Source organism: Geospiza fortis, unplaced genomic scaffold (genome assembly GCF_000277835.1).
Source record: "Geospiza fortis unplaced genomic scaffold, GeoFor_1.0 scaffold157, whole genome shotgun sequence".
In the NCBI taxonomy this organism is placed as follows: domain Eukaryota; kingdom Metazoa; phylum Chordata; class Aves; order Passeriformes; family Thraupidae; genus Geospiza; species Geospiza fortis.
The window spans coordinates 7,199,923-7,222,017 of NW_005054314.1; the positions used below are offsets into that span (position 1 = coordinate 7,199,923).

Here is a 22,095-nt window from a genome sequence, read left to right on the forward strand (position 1 = left end):
AAAATGGAATAAATCAAATTTTAAAGTTACTGCAGATTCATACTCCATGCAGACTAACTCCAGGTCTGCTTCCCTGCTGTCCCTGGTCATCATTTGCTTTAGAACAGTGTCACCAGCAAATGATTCCAGTCACATGCTCTGTTCAGCTCTGCCCAGCCCCTCCTGAGACAGAAGCAGGGGCCCTCTCTTACTCCTCTCTCCAGCACTCCCCAGGCAGGCACATCCTGCTGCTCATAGCCTGACCAGCACCACACACAGAGAACCTTCTGCTCCGTGCCCAAAGCACTGTTCTGTCACCAGCACTGGGATGGAAAATAAAAGCAAATGCCAAACCAGCTAAAGAATATCTAGATGTGAGGAGTGAGAAGAGCAGAGATTTGGGCTCTTCCAAAGGCAGAGTGTTCTTCTTCAGACAGGCCAAAGCCCCTGGTCCTCCAGCAATCTGTGAAGGCAGAGCTGGCCACACAGCCTGCTCCAGCCCAGAGCTGATGGCTATCTGCAAGACCAGAGGAGGGCTTTTAATGAATCCTAGGCCTTCCATTTACTGGATGTTTGAACTAGATAGCTGGGGATCACTCTGCTTCTCACACTTCTTCTCCAGCCCAAGTGATCCCAGCCAGGACTGCAAAACCATATTCCCTGCCTTTCTTAGGGGAGCCAGAGCCTCCTGAGGGATGGAAAGAAAACAGCAGGATTGGAGAGGGAGCCAGAATCTAACAAAGGTCCTTTGAAGTGCAAGATGGACCCAGCATGGCAGAAGCCACTACACATAACAGGACATGTCTGGCCAGGTGCCTGCACGGCCACTACGCTGTTGTGATGTCTCTCTGCCAGGTTTCTGTAAAGTCTTTACACGGCACAAATAGGGGTGAGGATTTAAAGTATATATTTACTGTCAACTTGAAAAAGAAAGTTATACTGACCAAGTCTAGTAGCAAGTATTTGATATATAACTATTAACGTGCCATTCTGGACTCCAGCAAATTCCACCTGAGATAAATATTCAGCATTTTTGTTCATGCACTGGAAGAAGAATTCAAACATTTTGTCCATGACATATGCAAAGTAACTAATAGTTCTGATCTAGTATTAACAGTAAATATAGAACCTTAAACTTCACTGCAGTATATTAATATATATTATTTTAAGTACTGGACTGGAAAGACAATTCTTTTTTTCTCTTTAAAAAAAACCAAAAGCTTTGTTCAGAATGCAATATTTACATAGTCCTTTGACCGACACTTACATTTTTACACAATATATTTTGGCTGCAGATACCCCGTAGCAAAGGTCTGTGAGAGTCACTTTTACACACAGCTCACTCGCTCACTTACAACATTACAGCTGTTTATGGAGAGCTCTGAAGTCCCTGGTTGCATCTCAAGGCCCTCCTCAGCTTCATCCAGTTCCATGCTATTGAACTCGTTGCCATTTCTGTAACTGGTTAAAGTCAGGTCTTTCCCATACAAAGCTGTTGAGGCCACGTTCAGACACTGGTTCTGCCTCAGGGCTGATTTTTTGCCAGGCCTGTACTGGCAGCGGATGTAGTTGGAGAAAGCCCTGCGGTAGGTTTTGTTGAAGAGAGTGTACACCAGGGGATTGACCCCGGAGCACACGTACCCCACCCAAACAAACACGTCCAGGAGCTCACTCAACAGGTCTTTGTCGCAGGCTTCCTTGCAAAGGACAGACATGACGTTAGTGATGAAAAACGGGCACCACATGATGAGGAACAGAAAGAAGACGATGCCCAGGACCTTGGAGGCTCTTCGCTCGTTGTTGATGGACTGCATCGTTCCTTTCCGAAACAGCACCGCCTCCTTATTGACAGGGGAGTTCAAGTGGGAGGCCCCCTCGTGATTGTGAAGCATTGAAATGTTCTCTGTGTTGTTTTCCTTCTTGAGGCAGTTCACGCTGCTCCTCCTCTGCTTGGGCACCTCTCCACACATGAACACCGTGGCCTGTCTCTGCAGCACCTGGACAGTCAGGCAATACGTGATCACCATGATGATGAGGGGGATGAAGAAAGCCATGAAGGATCCAATGAGGACGAAGTTCTCGTCGTTCAGGACGCAGGTCCCATTTACAAACACCCGGGAGTCATCCTGCAAACCAATGACTGGAATAGGCATGGATATCCCTAGGAAAATGAAACCAAAAAGGAGACTGTTACCCTTGGAGACAGGGCTCCAAAGAGGCAGCAGAGACAATGCAGGTCCTGCACGCATTCAGCCCACTGCCTAAAGCTGCTTGGAAGAGAAGTTACTGCTTCCAGGTGAAAGGGAAAGCATCCAACAACATCCAGCACAGCTCCAGGGTTAGAACACCCTCCTCCAGGAACAGCAGAAGCTTTGCTGTGCTCCACAGCTGACTCAGTGAATGCAGGCTAACTCCTACTTTTCCAGCATTAATTGGAATTTGTGGGTGTAGGAAAGGCAGTCACCACTCTGCTGTGTTCCAGCTGACCTCTCCATACCCACCAGTTTGAGGGGGGTAGTTTGAAATCACTGTCATAGGGTAGAAAGGAGCAAATTTTAAAGAGAAAAATTTTCAAATTATGAAAGTGCTACAGCTATGAAGATTCAAGAGCAAGACTCTTACAGTGATTAAAATAATCCTGAAAGAAAAATAGCCACTTTTGCCATGGCATCACAGACACATGGAAGCAAAGTTCTGGATCTCAGGAGAGTTGTACACAATCTCAGTGCAAACAGAAAGTGGTCTCTGCAAGACATCACTCAAATATTTTTCACGTGTACTGAGATCCAAACTTCATCCCTTGATCTGTGAAGCTCAGTCCCACATCAAGACAGACCCAAAACCTTCCAGAAGCAACAACATATTTTGGAATGCCATAACCCATGTGCACAGGAAAACATAACAGAGCTAGTTAAAGCATCATGGGTTCATCTAGTCCTGTCTCGTGTCTTTGGCAAGTACCAGAAGTTTAGGGCCATGGTACAAAATGGGTACAAAATGGGGCAGCTGTAAGCATTATACCTTAGAGAATTCCAAAGTAAGAATTTGCATCCAGATCTCATTTTTAAAATAACCTTTGAGAGATTTATCTTCATGATAAATCTTATGAATCCTTCATCTCATTTCTAACTCCACAATACTCAGTGGCATTCAGTTCCTCAACCTCTCTGTTTTTCATCTGAACCAAGTGCTTCTTGCTCATTTAAATTTGCTGCCTGATAATTTCCTTTGGCTCCCCTCAGTATGTCTACTGTGAGAAACAGTGAATAATCACTATCTGGTCACCTTTTCCACCTTCTTAATGATTTTATAGACCTGTTATCATCTCTCTTGTCTGACATCTCTTTTGGAGCTGAAGAATGCTATTCTATTCACTCTCTCTCCTAATGCCACACTCATTCTATGCCTTTGAATATCTCTCTTTATTTCTCTTTAAGTTCTTTTTTGTCCTTTTAAAGAAACAAAAAAGCCCCTGCACATGCGAGCAGCTAGAGAGCAACAGAGTGAATTCTGTGCTCCCCTCTGGGCACCTGGCTGCCATGGAGCACCACTCCTCAGTGGACTGTGTGTCTGTGCCTGGCCATGCCCTCCTTGAGCTCCTCCACCTGAGAAATAACAACATTGAGGCCACTGTTGTGTCTGAATTGATTTTTTTTGAGTTGCTGTGAACATCACAGGTTCAAAAAGCTAATCCTGTGGGACTCTCAATTTCTTAACAGGAAGAATTACATGCTTAAAAGATTAACCAGGGCATTTTTACTACTCCAGCTAAGTGTTTTTCAGGATTCTGGGGAATTCATCTGCAATTTGTCATTACCAGAAAATTACCATTTGGCAGTAATCAAGTGAAGGAATTTCTTCTGAAAATTAAGGATGATAAATGCCTTCTGTGACTGTAGCATGTGTTTTCTTAGCTTAGTACTAGTTCCAGGATTTGCTCTTCCTTCCCTCTACATGCCAATGCTCATGAGTTCACCTTTGGCAAGGCAGCTGCCTCCTTTCTGATAAGTTAGCTGTTATCTTGCTTGTGCCAATTCCCTGCCACTGCAATAACCATCACCTCATAAACCCATCATTAAAGCCATCATCCTAATGCCTTGGCTCCATCAAAACACAGACATTTGGGAAATGGTGGAAGTTAGACTGAGCACTCTCTAGAAAGAAGAAGAAATCTAAATTAGGTCCATGGCATTACACTGGGGTTATATTTGCATGTATAATTTTATGCTTTAGTGCCCTCTGTAACACCTAACCTTTGAAATGAAACTCCAAAATGAATGAAAGTTCATTCATGAAGTAGTCATTATTTAAGTTGGTGTTATTGCTTTAGCCAAGGGAAATGAGATGAGGTTTTGGGAGATCTTCACACATAAACTGACATTTATGTGACACACATAAGGTACATTTGGGAAGAATAACCTAGTTCTGGGATATGATGGATAAACAAATCAAGGGCACTGATGGCAGCCTAAAACTCTGCATGAGCATGAGATAGCTCAGCATTAATGACAGGAGATGAGGGGGCAGCTGCTGGAAAAGTGGAAAAATGGAAAAGTATCTCTCACCTCTCACACAAGAAAGTGAGATTTCAAACTGAGAATGCACAGAAGAAAGACAGCACTAAGCCTTTATTTGCACTTTCTTCCAGTCTGGTAAAATCCCATCATTAAGAGCAGTAGGAAGAAAGATGCCCTCAGATAAACTGGCCACATGCTTTGATTCAGCTGTGAGCTGGATTCAGCACTGCTCAGGGGGCAGCACTACCCTCATCTCTAAGGCCTTCCTTCACCTCACACCTCTCCTTTGAAACTTGTCTTTAATATATGATTTATCACCAACCCACTGCACAATTGAGTCTGAAAGGGAACCAATTCTGTACACACCTTGGGTAACAAGGACTGACTCACAGTGAGAAGTGTGAAAGGTCTCAGACACCTCAGAGGGGCTTCCTTCATGAGGGATTACTGCAAATCACTGCTGCCACCATCCCAAATGCACTAAAACCTGCTTGCAGACACAGCTCACAGCCTGGCCCAGTTTCAGCAGGGGTGCCTTGATCACGCCGAGCATTCCCAGGGCTCCTGGCTGTGGATGAACATGGATACCTGCCTGACTTGAGTTCTGCTCTTTGAACAAGTGCAGAGAAGGCATCCAGCTCCACCTGACTCAAGCAATCCACAGCACTAACAATGCAGATTTACCTGTCCATAATTTAAGAACTGAGGTGGCCAGAGAATACCAAACTCCCCACAGCAGTGCAGGAGGGTGAGTGTCAAATCAGGCAAGAGGCTCTGAAGCTGCCTGCTGTCCACAGCCTTTTGTCAGCACAGCCCTCTGAGCCCCAGTGCAGAGCATTTCCTGAGCTTCTCCCTGACACACTCTTCATCAGCAAACATCAGGCTGACGTAGTGAGCTGAAGTCTCCAGCCTCAGAGGCATTTTCCAGTTGTGTCAAATAACCCTTTCTAACTAAGGTGGCAGCAAATTCACCAAGAGAGGCAGTGCTGCTCCAAAAACTTGCAAGGTTGAAGTGCTGCATATCACAGTGCTCCTCAGAGCAAACCTGGTCCCGTTGTTTGAAGTCTGAGCAGTGCCTGGCACAGCTGGGTTTGCCCCACCAAGAAGAGACAACCAGCCACTACCAGCCAGTAAGCCAAGAACCAGGTCCCTGCTCTGGGCACCCTCCTGCCAGGCAGCAGCTTGAGCAGGACGTCCCTTTACACCACAGCAGAGAAGGTGAATGTGATTTTTTTTTCCCTCCTTTAACTTTTTTGACAGAGCAGCAGGAAGCCACAGAGAGAAGGATCCTCTGGGTTATAAATCCAGTTACAAGTGTTGTCCTAACTGCTGCCTGTCAGCTTTAAAGATGTCCTTAAACCAGTAGAAATGTTCACCAAATGGGCCTGAGAGGATCTGTGGGCACAGAGTAACAGATGCTCTTCACAGATTTTAAATTAATAAAACAAAACCCAAATGACTACAAATACAGATTTATTAAATATTTACTAGAGAAAAAGTTGGCTAGAAAGTCCAAATTTGTATTCACAGATACTTTGACTTAAATGAAAAACAATATAATTTTTGTGTTTAATATCTTGTCTTCTTCAGTGAAAGCCCAGGAGCCTGACAGAGATTACAGAGATTACTGAATAGCTGTGTCTTTGATGGTTGTATCCACTAAAAAAGGCAGGAATTTCCACTCTTCTACAAGAACACATTTTCTCCAAGGACAACTACCTAACTAAAGAAAACAGAGGCACATGGGTTTTCTCTGACTTTCCATGTGTGGAATTCTCAGGGCTGAATACAAGAGTGGTCACATTTTGCTGCAGCTACAGGAGCTTGGGAGGGCCAGGCACCACCTCTCCTGAGGTCAGCATTGAATGCAAAGTCTGCTGTGTCCATGGGAAGAGCTCTGCTGCTGCAGGTGGCTCTGGACCTCACTGCCACTCTCCAGACATTTACAGACAATTGAAAAGGAAAAAACAGAGAGAAAGCTGTGTGCCAAACAAGTCTGTGGCTGCCACAAATACACCAGTGTAAAACAAGAACATTGCTGAACACTACGTGTTAATCCATCTTTAACCTCATATTTAAACAAACATAAGTGAAAATAAACCTCATATTTAAACTAAAGCAAATCTGTTTGGTTTCTTAACTGTCTCACAAAGTTCCTGCACATTTCTATCATTCAGACAGTGAGAAGCAAACCCCACCAGCCAGCAGCCTCCTGCACTGTGCAGGAAAAGACACTGGGTTTAGAAACCAAAGCTCTTCAGAGGAAAATTGAAGAATGTGCTCAAAATCACTAAAATTCCATATTGTCCCCATATTTCAGCAGACTAATTGCAGTGCCTTTCATGTACTAATATTGCAACAATGCCCCTTCAGGGCTGGATTAGCTCTAGTTTTATCTGACCATTCCAATAAAACAATTGTGCCAGCTTTCTATTGGTTGAAAGCCAAAGATAAAAGGGGGATGAACTTTGAAGGATCTCCCTGCCCACAGCAAGCACAACTGCAAACAGATGAAAGCCATTAGTGACTGTGCCTGGATGAGCTGCTGACCTTTACTCAAACCTTGGGAGGGCACTGAGCAACCTGAGCCAGATGGAAAACCAGCAAACAACAGTATAAGACAGAAGAAATAAATTACTTTCCCACCTGCCCTTCTATTTTGCTAAATTACTTCTGTTGGTTTGCACAGTTTCTAACTGTGCATTTGAAGGATCCTGCTCACACCAGAGCTGCTGCCAGGGCTGGGCTGTCCCAGGCAGTCCTGGACTGATGCTCAGGAGCAGAACCTCAGACACAAACATCAGCATCCCCCTCGCTCATGGGAACAGACCTGGTGGGATGGTCAGTCTAATTTCTGTCCAAATTCTTCACACACTGTCACCATCTGCTGCTGTCCCAGGCAAAACCTTTCACTGACATCCAGTGACAAGGTCAAACCAATCCAAGCACCCTGAAACCACCTGGAATCCCAAGGTACTTTTCTTGCTATGAATTCAGCTTGTTATCAGCCAATATGTTCTTCCTCACCTTGATAACTCTTGGTACTGTGCTGGGGAGATCAATGACCCTCTTGGGAATCATGGAACAAGCACTCAATCAAAAAAAAGTCTACAGATAAAATAACTTTGTAGACAACTCAAACAACTGGGAAACAGGCAGATGGCACCTTAGTGTCATAAAGCAAATATTTCTGTCTCATCCAGGACCAGAAGGCAGGTCTGAAAAAGTTTTATGAGCAGAAACCAGCTCTACTGCTCCAGAAGAGGCAACTTGCAGCCCAGCTTGCATTGCTAATGCCACCTCTGCTCTCTGGTGAGGCAAACAAAAGTTATCAGATCAGCACCACCACAGCACCTCTGCCTACAGACCAACCAACTACAATCCCCATGCTCTCAAGAGAAGAATTTTAGTCAAACATACCCTTTCAGACATTCAGTGTCAAATATAAAAAGGAAAAAAAAAATTTAAATACATTCACACAGCATATTTTAAATCTCCCAGATGTGGAGAGATATTAAGCTCCTTTAGGCTTTACTAGTATGCAACCATTTTTCCCAGCAATATATGTGGTTGCTGTCCTTCTGTTAAGGCAGTGCTCATAGTCAGGAATGTGTATGTTTTTCCAGGAGATGGAGGGTGATTGTCTAACCTCTGCTTTGCCAGTAACAGTGGTTCCAGCACTGCTTCCTTGTGTCCAAGTGATGAGCCACAGAGCCTGCCTGCTTAGTGGGAAAGGTTTGAGCAAAACCCCAAATGAACACATTTTGACCTTCCACATGCTGTCTTCATCAGCAGTGGTTTTGCCCTTTTTTCCATGAAATCTGTCTAGAGGTTTGTGCTAACCTGAAGCCTGCAAAGAAATTCCTGGGGTTTTGGTCTTGTCCCAAAGCATGATCTCCCAGGAGCAGCTCCAGCCCAGCACAGAGCAAAGGGTGCCAGGAGCAAACACATCCCACCAGCACAGGAGCCATGGAAATGCCTTGCATGGAAAAGCTCCTGACTCCAGAGACACTGATGGGCAGAAATGCAAACCAGAACCCTGCACGTGCTCTGGAACTGTGACCTCAGGGAGCTCTGAGAGCTGTTCCAGGCCCCCTTTGTCCCCATGCACCACCTGTCCCCAGCACATCCCCCTGCCCTGGGAGAGCACAATTCCTTTTGGATCAGTGGTGCCAGGCACACAATCCAGGCACATTCCTCTGGCTGAGGATTATCTCCAGTGAGAGAGGGGAAGGCTCAGCTGGTACCTGGAGGCTCTTGAAGGACATCACTAGAGCAGCTTGCTAGCATGAGGCTGCTCAGCCCCTGAGAGAGACAAACAGGGCAGAAACAAAAAGCTGTAAGTTCACTTAGTCTGAGATGAGTGTGTACTGATCCTCACAGCACACATTTATACTTTTCATATTCTTCCATATTTCTATAAATAGTTCTCCTCAGTAAAACAACGAAGCACTATGAAAGTTAAATGGGGATTTAAATTTCATTTTTAAACCTGAATGGTTTATCGTATACACAAACCTCAGGTACCTCCCTGAAATCAAAATGATAATCTGATTAATGAGTTAGAGAAAGAATGAAAATGTTTTCAAACATGCACACACACACACCCACAGACACACTCACAATTTGTGGCATCTGCCTATGACGCTGACACACAGAGCAAAATTTAAAGGATAGCCCCATCTGGGTCACTTATGAACTAAATTGAATTTACACTGCTTGTGAGGATGTGAAACTGTGAGCTGGAAAATTGGTAGCATGTGTGATTTCAGTTCTCTATAGTAAATGGCCAAACCTGAACATCCCAGGAAGCAGAGGAAAAGCCTTTCAACATATATTTGGGTCACAAGGAACTGCAAAATTAAAATGTTTCAGTTATTTTCATATCAGAAGCAATGTGTGTGTACCTCCACATCAATGAAGTGCTTTCATTCAGATTTTCAAAGGGATAATTTGTTTATTTTAATGTTACCCAATTAACACTTTCTCCTGTATGACCCGGTGTGCTCCCAGGGTTTGGCTGTTCCTCACCACTGCTGATCCCTGCATGGGGACTCCACTCACCTTCCTCCCAGCAGAGCACAGGAGGCTGGTGACATGGCCAAGTCTCCAAGTTACTGGTGAAAACTTTGAAACCACACAAAGTCTGAAATCTTGAAACAATACCAAGATTCTGCCAGCAGGCTCACACCTAAAATTGATTTTCATTTTCAATTGTGAGGATATTTCTGTTGCCTGTGTTTTAATTTCCAGCCTCAGCACAGTGCTATCTACCACAAAACTAAGTTTTACAAGCCCAGCCCTTCACAGCAGCCACTTTTCCTCTAACTGAAGACGAAGATCTTGCTCAAGTTATGTTTGCTAAAGCACAGGACAATGGTCTGTGATGTACTTTAATCTGGAACAAAGAGAACTTTGGAAAAGACCTATTCACAAAGAAATTGTCAAGAGACAGGAGGACTTTGTTATGTTCCCTTACTTTAAAGCCTAATCATAAGTTTAAGCTTGTGCATGTTGTTAAATTTGTAGCTCAATGAGCAAAGAACCTCTTTTATATTTTGCTGTCAGCATTAGCACTTCAGAAAAATGGAATGCAAAAGCTACTGAATTAAGATAAATTACATGCTTTTTACTTCTTATTTTGAATTCTGATTCAGAAACTGAATTCAGGATTCTTTGCATGGAATGCATTTAAAAGTTTCTTCATCTGAAGCGGGATTTAGGAATTGCAAACTGACCATCCTGCACTTAAGTGCTGCTTTGAATTTGAAGCTTAATCACAAACAGAAATGCCCAAATTCTTTTGTGACACTTAACACCAAAGTGAGGATGAATTCATTTAACCTATTTCATCCTCCTGAAATGAGCACAGGATTTCAGCAGGCCTTTCCAGGTGACAGGTAAGGTAGTTAAGAACCAGAAACCAGCAACAATACACTTTGAGTGAGTTCTCTTTCATTTCATGCTCAGTTTTCTCCCATGTCTGCCCCATTTCTAAATTCATTTATGAAGTACAAATAGTTATGCTAAAATGAGCTAGATACATACCAAGAGTACTTCTCTTTCTCCATTTAATGCAACCTACTGCAGAAAGCCCAAGTAAAAGGGTAATAAGCCCCATCCTATGCACTGGGGAGGAAATCTAACAGCATTTCAGTGCCCTGAACAGACTGTCTGGGGAGAATGGATTCTGCCTGCATCTTCAAAAAAATGGATGCAAGAAAAGGCTCTCCTGGGTCAGCAGTAGCTGCATCAAAGACAACAAACTGAACATGAAGCCCAGATGTGCTGCACATGCTCCCAGCTGTGATCCTGACACAGGAGGGCACACAGGCACAGCTGCATCTGGGAGGGAAGTGCTGCCCAGGGCAGCCCCCCAAAGCTCTGTGCACCACAAAAATCCCAGAGCAACTGCTCACAGCTTCTTCCTAAAGACTTTGGGGTGCTGGGGAACAGCTGCAACAGCCATTGCCTTATGGAGGACTGACAAACCACGTGCCTTGTGGAAAAGTGCCATTCCATCTCGTTTCCAAGCTGTGCCTTGTAAGCTTCATTCTTTCACCTGTTTGAGATCCTATCCAGTGCAGAGAGGTTAAACATCTCCTGAGGAAGCTGGGTAGGGGTGAGGTGCTTGCACTGTACAGCAGCACAGTCACCTCCCTTGGAGTACAACAGAGGTCACCATGTGCCTATTTTCCATCATCATGAGCCCAATCCTCTCCAAACAGCTCCATGAAGAGACTGGCCTGTGTCTTTACTGCTTGGTCAGGCACCAGATTCCCTTACCAATCTGCTGAATCAGTGAACCATGCATGAAGTAGCTACTTTATCCCTTGGACTCAGAGTCCAAACCACAACTTGCTCCTCAAGGCACTGGTGCAGGCAGCCGCTTCAGCACTAGCCAAATTTCTAAGGATACGTCAGCAACATCTAAGGCAGCACAGGCAGAAATCTGCAAGTTAGCTCCAAAAATGGAAGCAGAACAGTTTTGTTGCCCAAGTTTTGCAATGTGATTTGTACATCTCAGCCTGGGGGGGTGTCTATCAGCTCTCCCTCTGCATTCCAGTGCAACATGGAGCACAAATTCTGTGCTGACTCTGAGCTGCCTGTGCAAACCAAGCCCACATGAACTTGTCCTCATGTGACTGCTTATGTATTGAATTCAGCAGCTTTCTTTCCCATGTCAAATAGAGAGCACAGAGAATTTAAAATAATAGTAATAATAATTTCAAAAAAATCTTAAATGAATTTATTAAACCAAATCCAATTTCACTGTGGATTATGTTACCTAGGGGAAATGTAGCAGGCCTGTGACACATGAAAATTTGTTTATAATAGGTATTCTTGTTACATTCATGAGGAGAGAAAGTATATTTTCCCTATTTTATCATTTTCTGGTTTTTTCTCATAGCCTTTTCCCAAGGCAAGCTTCTTCAAAATCAGTCCCTGTAGCACCCAGATATCCAGAATCATATTCCACTTCTAAAGCCAGCAAAAACTCAGGAGAAATTCAAATACCTGGAACATGCTTTTCCTTGCAGTACAGCACTGAAAGCAAAAACCACTTCATAAAATAGAAATGAAATGTTAAATCTCTGTAAGACTGCATTTTAAACAAGCACAAAAGGCAACACAGCAAATGGAAGTAGTCATAAAATTCTGCCCCTGCCTCGAATGTCTCTTTTTTAAAGCACATTTAAAGAGTTCTACAAAAAAAAAAAATTCTTCACATAATTCTCAGTATTACAGAGTCATTTTGCCATCATTCTGTGTTTTCTTCCCTATTTTACTGCTGCTTTATTTATTCTGCTTTATCAAAGCAATACAAACATGTCTTCTGTTATGCCTACTCCTCATTTGCCAAGACTTCAAACGTGCTAGCTCAGTACCAGCAGCAGTCCAGCTGTGGCAGGGAGCAGCCCAGGCTATAAAGGCTGAGCAGGAGCAGTAAATACCTGGCTGATAGCCTGCCTCCAACCCTGTGCAGCTCCACTTAGGCCATTACCAGGCCTTGAGAGAGTTCCACTGCAGCAACCGCAGCGCAGCCGTGCACTCTGAGCTGGCCGGGCTCCCCATGCCGGGCTGTGCTAATGCTGTTTGCTGCTCTGTTTACACAGCAGTTTTACAGCACCACTTGTCCTGGTATTGCTGTCATCAGCACATTGACAGGGACACAGCACCAGTGGAGAAGTGTGGTGCTCTGAAAAATGACTGCTCCCACCAGCTGCAAGGAAAGGCTTCCATTTCCAGTTATTCCGCTCAGGCATGCAGGCCAGGTAAATTAATTTGAGTATCTTCTTAAAAAAATAAAATCCTAAATGAAAATTGGAGTAACACTATTATTCATTCAGACACAGTCAAGAGCCACGTTGCTTACCTATGGATATGGTCCAAACTGCAGCAATTTTCATAATGGCCTTGGTGCGGGAATTGAAGCGGCTGTGCTCAATGGGATTGCGAATTGCTACGTACCGATCAAGAGAGATGGCACAGAGATGCATAATAGATGCAGTTGAAAAGAGCACATCTAGGGAAATCCATATAGGGCACAACTGTTTAGGCAAAGGCCAAGCATAATCTGAAACATAGAGAGAAAAGAAATGAAAGGAAAAAAAGGAAAGGAAGTGATCTGGGAAGCTAGGCCATCATTTCTGAGGAACCATTGGGATATTTTAGGTCTGTGACACCAGTAAGGGACACGTGCATGAGGGGTGGACAGGAAACCTCTCATGGGACTTCTCTATAGGAAGTTCCTGGCTCTGGACACTCCATAAACCCATAGCCAGTTCCCACACATCTGGTTTCTGTGACCAGTAACCAAAGGGCAGTGCCTGCAAGTGACCATTTTAGCACTGTTCCCCGCTCTTAACCTTTCTTCCATATCTTTACAAAATCAAATATTACATTCCTTTATAAATCACTCATCACATTGTTTTCATGGATTGCAAAGCATTTTGTGGCATTAGCTTGACTCAAATCCTTTCTAAAACTCCCTTGATACATCTGTCTCAGTTTCTGTCTGCTGAGGAGAAAGGTAGCAGACAGTTTTTGTGCACAGTCTAACACATAGCTAAATGACACTACTTCACCTTTTCTCCCCAGGCAGTGTGCCGTGATATCAAAGGAATACTTGCCTCCATACAGAGCTGCTGGACTGAGTGGCTGAAGTTCAAAAACTGTCTTGAAGGTAGAGTGGGGTGTTATTCTTTACAGAAACTATGTTAGCAAACAGAACAGACTCAATGGCCACATCTGACAGCAGCTGGCACACAGCTCATTTGGGTGCCTGCACTTATTAAACAGTTCACTCAGTGCTGAAGTACAGCTTGAGAATAAAAGTGACCCAGAAAGATCCTCAAAGACCACTGATACTTAAATCAAAACTCAGAGAAAATTGATTTGTGAATGATACCCCCACGTCAGTGTCCAGAATGGATTGTGTGAGATCAATAACATGTCCTGCCAAGCTCTGGGCTTCTTATCAAAACAAATCAAGAGTATCTATAGCAGCTGAAAACATGAGAGACTTCATAATAATTGAATAATGAGATATTCTTGTGTCTTCATTCAGAACATGAATGTCTAAAGCAATCTTGAAATTTACCCCAAGGATTAGAATCATCACTCTGCAGAATCAATGTTATATTAAGAATGGTGCAGCTCCATCCTACTGATCTCAAATGGAAAGGATGAAACTATTAGTCTCAGAAATCACAGTTTGAAACAAATTACCCAGCCAAGAAAGACCCAGGATACCTTCATGTAGAAACCTGAGATTAACTGAACCAGGGTAAATTATTATGAAATGTCCCAAAGAAGCTGAGGAAACTTTCACAAAGAGAACAGCAGAACGAGATGGACACATTAGCTCATTTTACCAGTGGGAAACAAGCAGATAAAGTGCTAAGTACTCACCAAACCCACACAGCCAGACCTCAGCTCTGGGGAGATAAGCCACTCATTTCAGGGAGTGTGCACCATGTCTATTAAATGGACTGTGAGTGGACTGAAATCCACAGCAGCAAGCATTTGAGAGGTCCCTGTCAAAGGGAACTAAGTAAAGCACTTTGTGGCTGGAGCATCTTTACTTTAAAAGGCACCTCTGCTGTACAAATGAATAGAGCTTGATTAAATATGACTCAGCCCCTTTATAACACTAGGATCAAATTCTCTGCCTCTTGCTCCCTTCACACTTTGTTACAGCTGAGGACATCGTTGCCATCAGCCTGCAATTGAGCTCAGAGCTGCGGCCAAGCACACCTTGGATTTGCTGGGTGATGCCTCAGTGAATGCTCTGGGGGAGAACAAGTCAGAAATCCTACAAGTGGGAGCTGTGCTCCCTGCACAGCCCCAGGCTCTCACTGCCAACGCACAGCAAAGCACATTCAGGACACTTTACCCCTCAGTACTCCTCTGAGCTGCCAGAGCCAGCTTTGTGCTCAGGCTGAGATGAACCAGGAGCACAAAGCCCTGGGTCTGCCCTGATGGAGGGAGCCATCCCTGGGAGCTTGGGCAGCGTGATCATGGCTGTGCAGCAGCCTCTGCAGAGGGAACAGCGGCATTGATGGCTACTCCCCACATCAGGCAGATGGCCAGGAAACCCCCAGTGTCTCCAGAAAAAGCCAGCCAGCCTCCAGGCTTCCTGTGTGTGGGAGCCTCTCCAGGCTGAGCCATGCTGCTGCCTGACATTTGCTAGACCTGGAAGAGGTTTCTACAGCAACCACCTTTCCAGCATTATTGAATGATGAACAGCCTCTCTTACCTCTTCCTTCAAGCTATCCAAACACCTCCAGTGACTGATTCCCTCTGGAACAACCTCTGGGGCTGAAGTGCACTAGCACTCATCCCAACCCAGCAGCCACCAGCGTGGGGAGAGCAGACATCACCTGCTGCCAGCCCTGGCCCTGCAGGAACCACAGACACCAACAGACCCAAGCCATGCTGCCCACAATACTGCCCAGGCAAACTGGCAGGATGCTTTTGAGGATAAAAGTGAGAAGAGAATTCTCCTAAAGCCAAATCCTTTTAGTGCTTCCTGTCCCAGGGCACTCCATTACATTTCCACCTGAACAGCCACAAGTAGACATTTTACTTTCTCAGGAAGTTTCCTAAAATGATCTGCAATAACAAAATGTCACTCTGGAATTTTGTAGAATGGCAGCTTGTAACACATCACTGCAGCTCGATAGGAAGGGCATAATATATATTCTAGCTCAAAATGTAATTATTTTTAAGTAAGCATGGTGTGTGCCTTTGAAAAACACCTACACAGCCTACAAAGCTAGTAATTTGTAAAAAAAGAAAAACAGCTTTATTCTAATTCTGTTTTGAATAAATGTACAAAACATAGGAAATGTGCCCTGTGACTGTGCCAAGAAGCAAACAAGGATTAAAAAAATCTGTTAACGATGTTATACCTTTAAAACAATTTTATCCTCAGAAACACTCTAATTACAGAGGGTAACATTTCTCTAATTTGTTCTTTTTTCTCTTATTTCATTTACAAAGAATAGCAATTACCCTATATTTAGAAGAGCAGATGACTGAATGAAATTAATTCTTGGACCCCAGCACCTCTAAGATATAGTAACTGCATTTCCAGTGAAAAACATTCATCTCAGTCCAAATCTGGCTCCAAGAAAGAAACAGTTCTAAACACCTGCATAAGCAAAAAACCAAATTCTTTGTAACAAACACCGATTTTTGTACCTTGAGTTAATCTGAGCCCTTAAAATCGTGTATTTAATGCACTGGCAGGTAAAGCAGTGTAGATAGGTAGATAGGAGAGTGCTGAAAGGAATTAGATGAATGCAGCAGATCAAAACAGAAGTTAGTATTTCCTTACACAGCATGTAATCAAACCACAGGTTTTTTTGCCTCCAGGTATTTTGTGGGTGGTAGAAATTTACACTGGCCAAATTAACAGAGAAAAGTGTATAGAAAACTATTGCAGTGATATTACTTTGAGGTCAGTGCTAGCTTCTGGCTCTGATCAGAATAAAATCAGCATGCAAAAATCCTTGCAGGAAGGAAACTTCTGCAGAATATTGCTTCAGCCTCTAGGACTGAATAGCATCTCATGGCATCTGTGGTTGATGTGGTTCCTCACAGGACACATGGGACAAACACTCATATTTAACCAGGAGTCATCGTCCCCAGGTGGGATTTCATCTCCTGCCCCAGGAGGAAAAAGCAAACCACAGTTTCTGTGTGTCACTGAATAGCTGAGATGAGCACAAACTGCTGGCAGAAAAACAAAGAAGCTCAAAGGCATTTTGGCATAGTCACAGACCATCTCTGTGTGGAGTTAATTTGCTGTCAGATAAGAGTTCCTTACATTTTTTGTGTTTTTCATCAAGAAAGATGGCAGCTATGAAACGGAGTCACTTTTGTCAGAGCCTTATGCATACGGGTAAAAAGAGTTGCTTAGCACTGTTATTGGCATTGTGCTGTTCAGTGCATGAGAGTCAGAATTACCAGCTACTGCAGAAGGAGGTGACTAAATAATCCAAAACACAGCAAATGGAAGCAAAATTAATTAAGTCAAATGGTAAAACAGAATTACTCCAGACTGTAGGAGAATGGTTGTACAGAAAAATAATAAAAAAAAAGTCTGTTTCTTGTACATGTTCAGTACTTCTACAAGGCAATCTGCTCCAGGATATCTCCTGGGAAAATCTAGTATAACACCTAGGACAAATCTGGAATAACAGCAACAAAATACCTGCTTACACAACAATAAAGTGAAGAATTATGTAAAATTTATCTCTGTATCTTCAAGAGTTTTTCATGAGAAACTCACAGCAATCATCATCAATCATTTATTTTCCAGCAATAAACAGGAATTTGGAAAAGGTTTCAGCACACATTTGTTGTGTTTAGCCAGTGCCTCGTATCTATTGGGATGGATAAAAGGATAAAATCATCCTTCAAAATGACACAGGAAGAAAAACTATATATTTTATCTCATTATGACATTTGACATATATACACATTATATATACTATTTATGTAAAAGAAACAGAGCTAACACGTGCAAAATAAGTACTAAAGATGCTTATGTGTACTCAAAAGCCTTTTTTAACATTGTTCATTGGGTTGGCTAAAAAATAAAATACGTGTAATACTTCTAATTTTAGGCTTCTGATTTTTACTGTATTTACAATTCACTTTTAACTACTTTAATGAATTGAATGAAAAAAGGCAGCAGTTTGAGTAAATAAAACCCAGTACAAAGCAGAACCTCCCAGCAATTAAAATGGCAGCACCGTGTGTGCTTGAAGCACCTTTTGATCACCCTGCAGCTGCCACAGGTCTGGTTCAGGCCATTCACTGACCCACTGCTCTGCAGAGTGCTCTGGCCCTTGGGAAGGTCAGCAGAAAGATCCAGGAGATGCCTCAGATGATTCCCTGGGAATTCCAAAAGGAGCAGAGTGCCCCAAGCAATGACAGCACTCGCTTGGGTTCCCTTGCAGCAGCAGACAATGCAAACAGCAACCCAGGACAGACCCCAAACCTGTCACTTTCTGAAGGGTTTTGCTCCTTTTGAAGATTCTTTCACACATCCCAGGGATAGCCACTGCTGTGCTTTGTAGAATAAAGCTCACACTTTCCCACTGCTTTTTACCCCACTGCACCATTGATGCAACTGAAGAAATTCGTACAAACCAGACTTTCCAGTGTTCACTTTAAAGGTTCATAGCTGCCACAGGCTTTACAAAAATAGAAAGCAATTACATAGTTTTAACATTATTGCATTGCATTATTCCCAAGGGAATGAAAGAATTTAAATTATTCTCTTCTCTCTCTCTTATCTAGGAAGTAAAGCATTTCTAAGTCTGAAATACCACACCAGGAAGTGTAAAGCTACATTATCTCTTTTCTGCTAGTTTGTTTTCCTCAAATTTACACAGACAAATGACTCAGAGACATCCATATCACCCTGAGAGTCACACACCCAAGGGTGCTGAAAATCTCCATTGTGCCCAAGAAGTACAGAACACCTTGCTTGGTCCCCCACAGCCATCAGTGTTTACCACTGTCCAGAGAGGGGCCCAGGGACATGCAGCCTCCTGGCTAAAGCAACAACTGATCTCAGGGGCAGCACTGCCAATCCTTTTGATTTCATCATCAATGGAGTGGAATTTAAAGTCTTTCCAACATACTGAACTCCTGGGCATCAAGTTACATGAGAAATAATGTTTACCTTTAAGTTTCTAGCCTGCATTTTTCTAGAGGAAAAAAAGGTTGTCCTAAGGCTATCTGGATCCCTAAAACATCACATGTTCCAGCCCAGCCAAGCACAGGGACATAACCTACACACAAAGAACGATGGTGACTTTCAGGAGAAGGACTCTGTTCTTCAGTGCTGCAAGTTCAAAAAGGCCTGAGTGTCCCAAGGGGGTCTGAACAGAGGATGGGCTCTCAGGTGATGGCCAAGGGAATGGAGGAGACCACCAAGCAAGAAAAGCAGGTGGCCCTGTGTCCAGGGAGACACTGCTGGCACCCCACACTTGGCTTGAACATCTGGGAGGAGAGGATGCTGCTTTGCCATAGTGCAACACCACACTAACTAGGGATTTATTTGGATCTGTGCCACTGCTCACATCCAGCTGAGCTGTGACACTCTTCCTGAGCTTTGCATTTCCCCTGAGCTGTTTGTTTTACAGCTCCTGGAGCTGTCAGCGTGGCAGGGAGCAGCAGGAAATGGGCATGGAGCAGCGTGGTCTCCTTTGGAAACCCCTCTCCACCAAGGGAAACTCCAGAGCAGCTGAATGTGCCCCCAAAGATATTTTGGTTCTTGTCTCGCAAGTTACAGCAATTAATTGATGGGACTGTATTTTATTGCAAATTAAACAATTGCACTCGCTGTGCTGTTATAAGAATTTTAACTGTTAGATTTTCCTTTCTATCCAGTATTGCAATGACTTGCAGTCTTGACAGGATGTGTAAGAAAGAAGGAAAATTAAAGCTAGAACAGATATAATTTTCTGAGCTAGGGAAAGGTTGCTTGAATACCATTTAAGTAATATTTTAAATGCAAGGAGCCAGCTCTCCATATACTATACTTTAAACAACCCTGTTAATAAAATGGGATGTTTGCTAAGAAGCAAACCTAGTGAATGTTGTTTTCATCCCAATGTCAGCATCTCTTCTCTTATGGAAATATAAAATTATTCTGGTGCAATTTGTCATTCCATAAAGCCATGTGTTATATTAATTTTTTCATTTATTGGCAGAGACTAAAATTATGTTTGAAGCCAGAGGATAAATTTCTAGGCTCAGTGCTGTTCTCTGCTCACAGTTGAAGCATCTGTAGCTGCATCTGGAATTTTTGCATTGAGTGATAAGGACAGTTAACGGAGCAATGGGACAATTAATTGAATTGTTTCAGCAAGTTCATATAAAGGGTTCCTTCCAGCCTTTTAACTCCAAGAGAGCTGTGATCTCTTCACACACTTCTGAGCTACATGTTCTTCATAGTAATTGATCTAAATGAAACCACTGCCTAATAAAATATCCATAACAGTAAACATTTTCTATCTACTGATGTTCTGTATGTCAGCACAGAATGAGGAGAGCATCCTCTCCTTCAATTTCCTTCCTGCAGCTCATAGATCAGCCTTCACCTGTTATTTAAACACGTAACAAAGCAACAGTTGGATGAACACCGCACTGGAAAGTAAGCCCACAAGCAAACACAGACCTCACACAAATACCTTCTAAACATGAGAATATAAATATTTTCAAATAATCTGTCTCATTACAAAGTGCACAAACGTGTCAGCAACAGGTGGTTTTCCTCGGTTCTGATGAAATTGAGAAAGATCCATTATCATAAGAAATAGCTGCCAAAGCGTACAGATCATCTGAGGAAACTAAAATTCAGAACTGAAAATGATGTGGCATTATTCAATTACAGCTGTCTGCTGAGCAGAAGCCATCTGCTTGAACTCAGAGTTCCTAATACCAAATAAAGTTTTTAAACTCTGCCTCAATCCTAGGACTGCCTCTAGGGCTAGGGAAAGGGCACAAAACCATACAGAGGAAATTTTTTAGGTTTTAAAACCAATTTATTTGGTTTTATTTCAGCATAACCCAGTGGCAATTCAGATGTCTGTGCTATGCTGACAGCTGCCTGGGAGCCTACACGGGATTAATCCTCTTTCTCAGCTCAGGCTCCCTCCTGACAATGCAGCTGGACAAATTGGCCTCCAAATCATGATAAAATACCTGATATCAGTAACAGATAAAATATTCTTTGGATATAAAGGGTTCCTTATTCAGAGAACACAGATCTGCCATCTTTCACCAGCTAACATTTTTATTAAATCTTCCAGGAAAATGACAAATTTGATAATAATTTGCATACTCACTGCAAAATTTGTTCTGCAAACCAGCAGTGCTGGCTTTGAGCATAGGATGCAGATGTTAGGTCTGCTATACCTGGCATGTCCACTCAGTATTTTTCCCCTATGCCTTGGGATATAGAGCATGATGTGAGATTTGCTGTTTGAAAAGTGTCAGTGATTTTGCCTCCCTCTTGCTGCAGGCTGCTTGATGTGCCCAGGATGTGATCCTTGCTTTGGCCCCTATTCAGTGCAGCCCTGCACCTGCTCAGCCCTGTACAAAAGCAGAGTGTAACCCACACTCAAGAGCTTTGGGGAATTTAGGAGTTCAGTGAATCAGCTTTCCCATTAGGGACAGTGGGTTCATGCTCTGCTGCACTCCATGCCAGTGGGAGGCACAGTTTGCTGTCTGATGAGGTCAAAAGCCAGTACAAGCAGTTGGTGAGACTGATGCTGGCAAGAAACCACCTCAGCCAAAGGAAAGAAGTCATATTTTGGCCATGCTTAGAGATAATAATTTTCATTCTTGATATTTCTCAGGATTTGCAAAACACATTCCACATTTAGCTTCCTCCAAGGAAGCTGATTCCTCCATCTCTGATTCTAAGTGATTATACAGCTAGGAATGCCAGTGTGAGAGTGTTCCACAGCAGCCACTGCCAAAAGAAATTTGGGGGTTGCTAAGAAGCCAAGAAATTCTGGTCCTAATCCTTAGTGCCATCTACTGTCCTGCTGTCACTGCATCCCTTAGGTGCACACCTCTGATGCCTTGTGAAGGCTGACCTAGAACAGAGACCAGACAGAGCTAAAGAATAAAGTAGAGAATTATTAAAAGGATCTCGTCAATGGATGCACCTTGGACAGAGCAAGAGCCCAGCCAGGGCTGCACCCAAGATGAACCAAAATGGTCACAAAATGGACAACCAAAGTCACAGGATCTCTCACTTTTATAAGTTCTGGTCCATTTGCATATTGGAGTTAATTGTCCAATTACAGCTTTAGCCCATGCAGTCCCATCCTTCTTGTTTTTCTCTCTCCAGTCCACGTTGTTTCTGCTCTTGGGCCTGAGATTTGGATCATTTGTCCTTGGTCCCCAGCTAGAGCAGGAATTGTTTTGTCTCCCACCTCTGTGAAGAGAGCTCACCATCCCCTGATGTGAAGCTCAGAAGTACACACTAAAGCGGAATAGAATCTGAAAAATATAAAAGCTGAAACCTGAGGCATCACCTCCCACTTGCAAAGCATTCCTG

At 43.3% G+C, this 22,095-nt stretch overlaps 1 protein-coding gene across 1 annotated transcript in view; it reads right to left on the reverse strand.

The window, feature by feature from the left end:
* Nucleotides 1-673: 673 nt before the first annotated feature.
* HTR2C (5-hydroxytryptamine receptor 2C) overlaps nucleotides 674-22,095 on the reverse strand; it is a 40,538-nt gene continuing 19,116 nt past the window's right edge. Inside the window, exons 2-3 of the mRNA XM_005419858.3 lie at nucleotides 12,874-13,074; nucleotides 674-2,140 (exon numbers count right to left, since the gene is read on the reverse strand). Coding sequence (XP_005419915.1) covers nucleotides 1,308-2,140; nucleotides 12,874-13,074 — 1,034 coding nt within the window. The 3' untranslated portion in view covers nucleotides 674-1,307. The remainder of the gene's footprint in view (nucleotides 2,141-12,873; nucleotides 13,075-22,095) is intronic.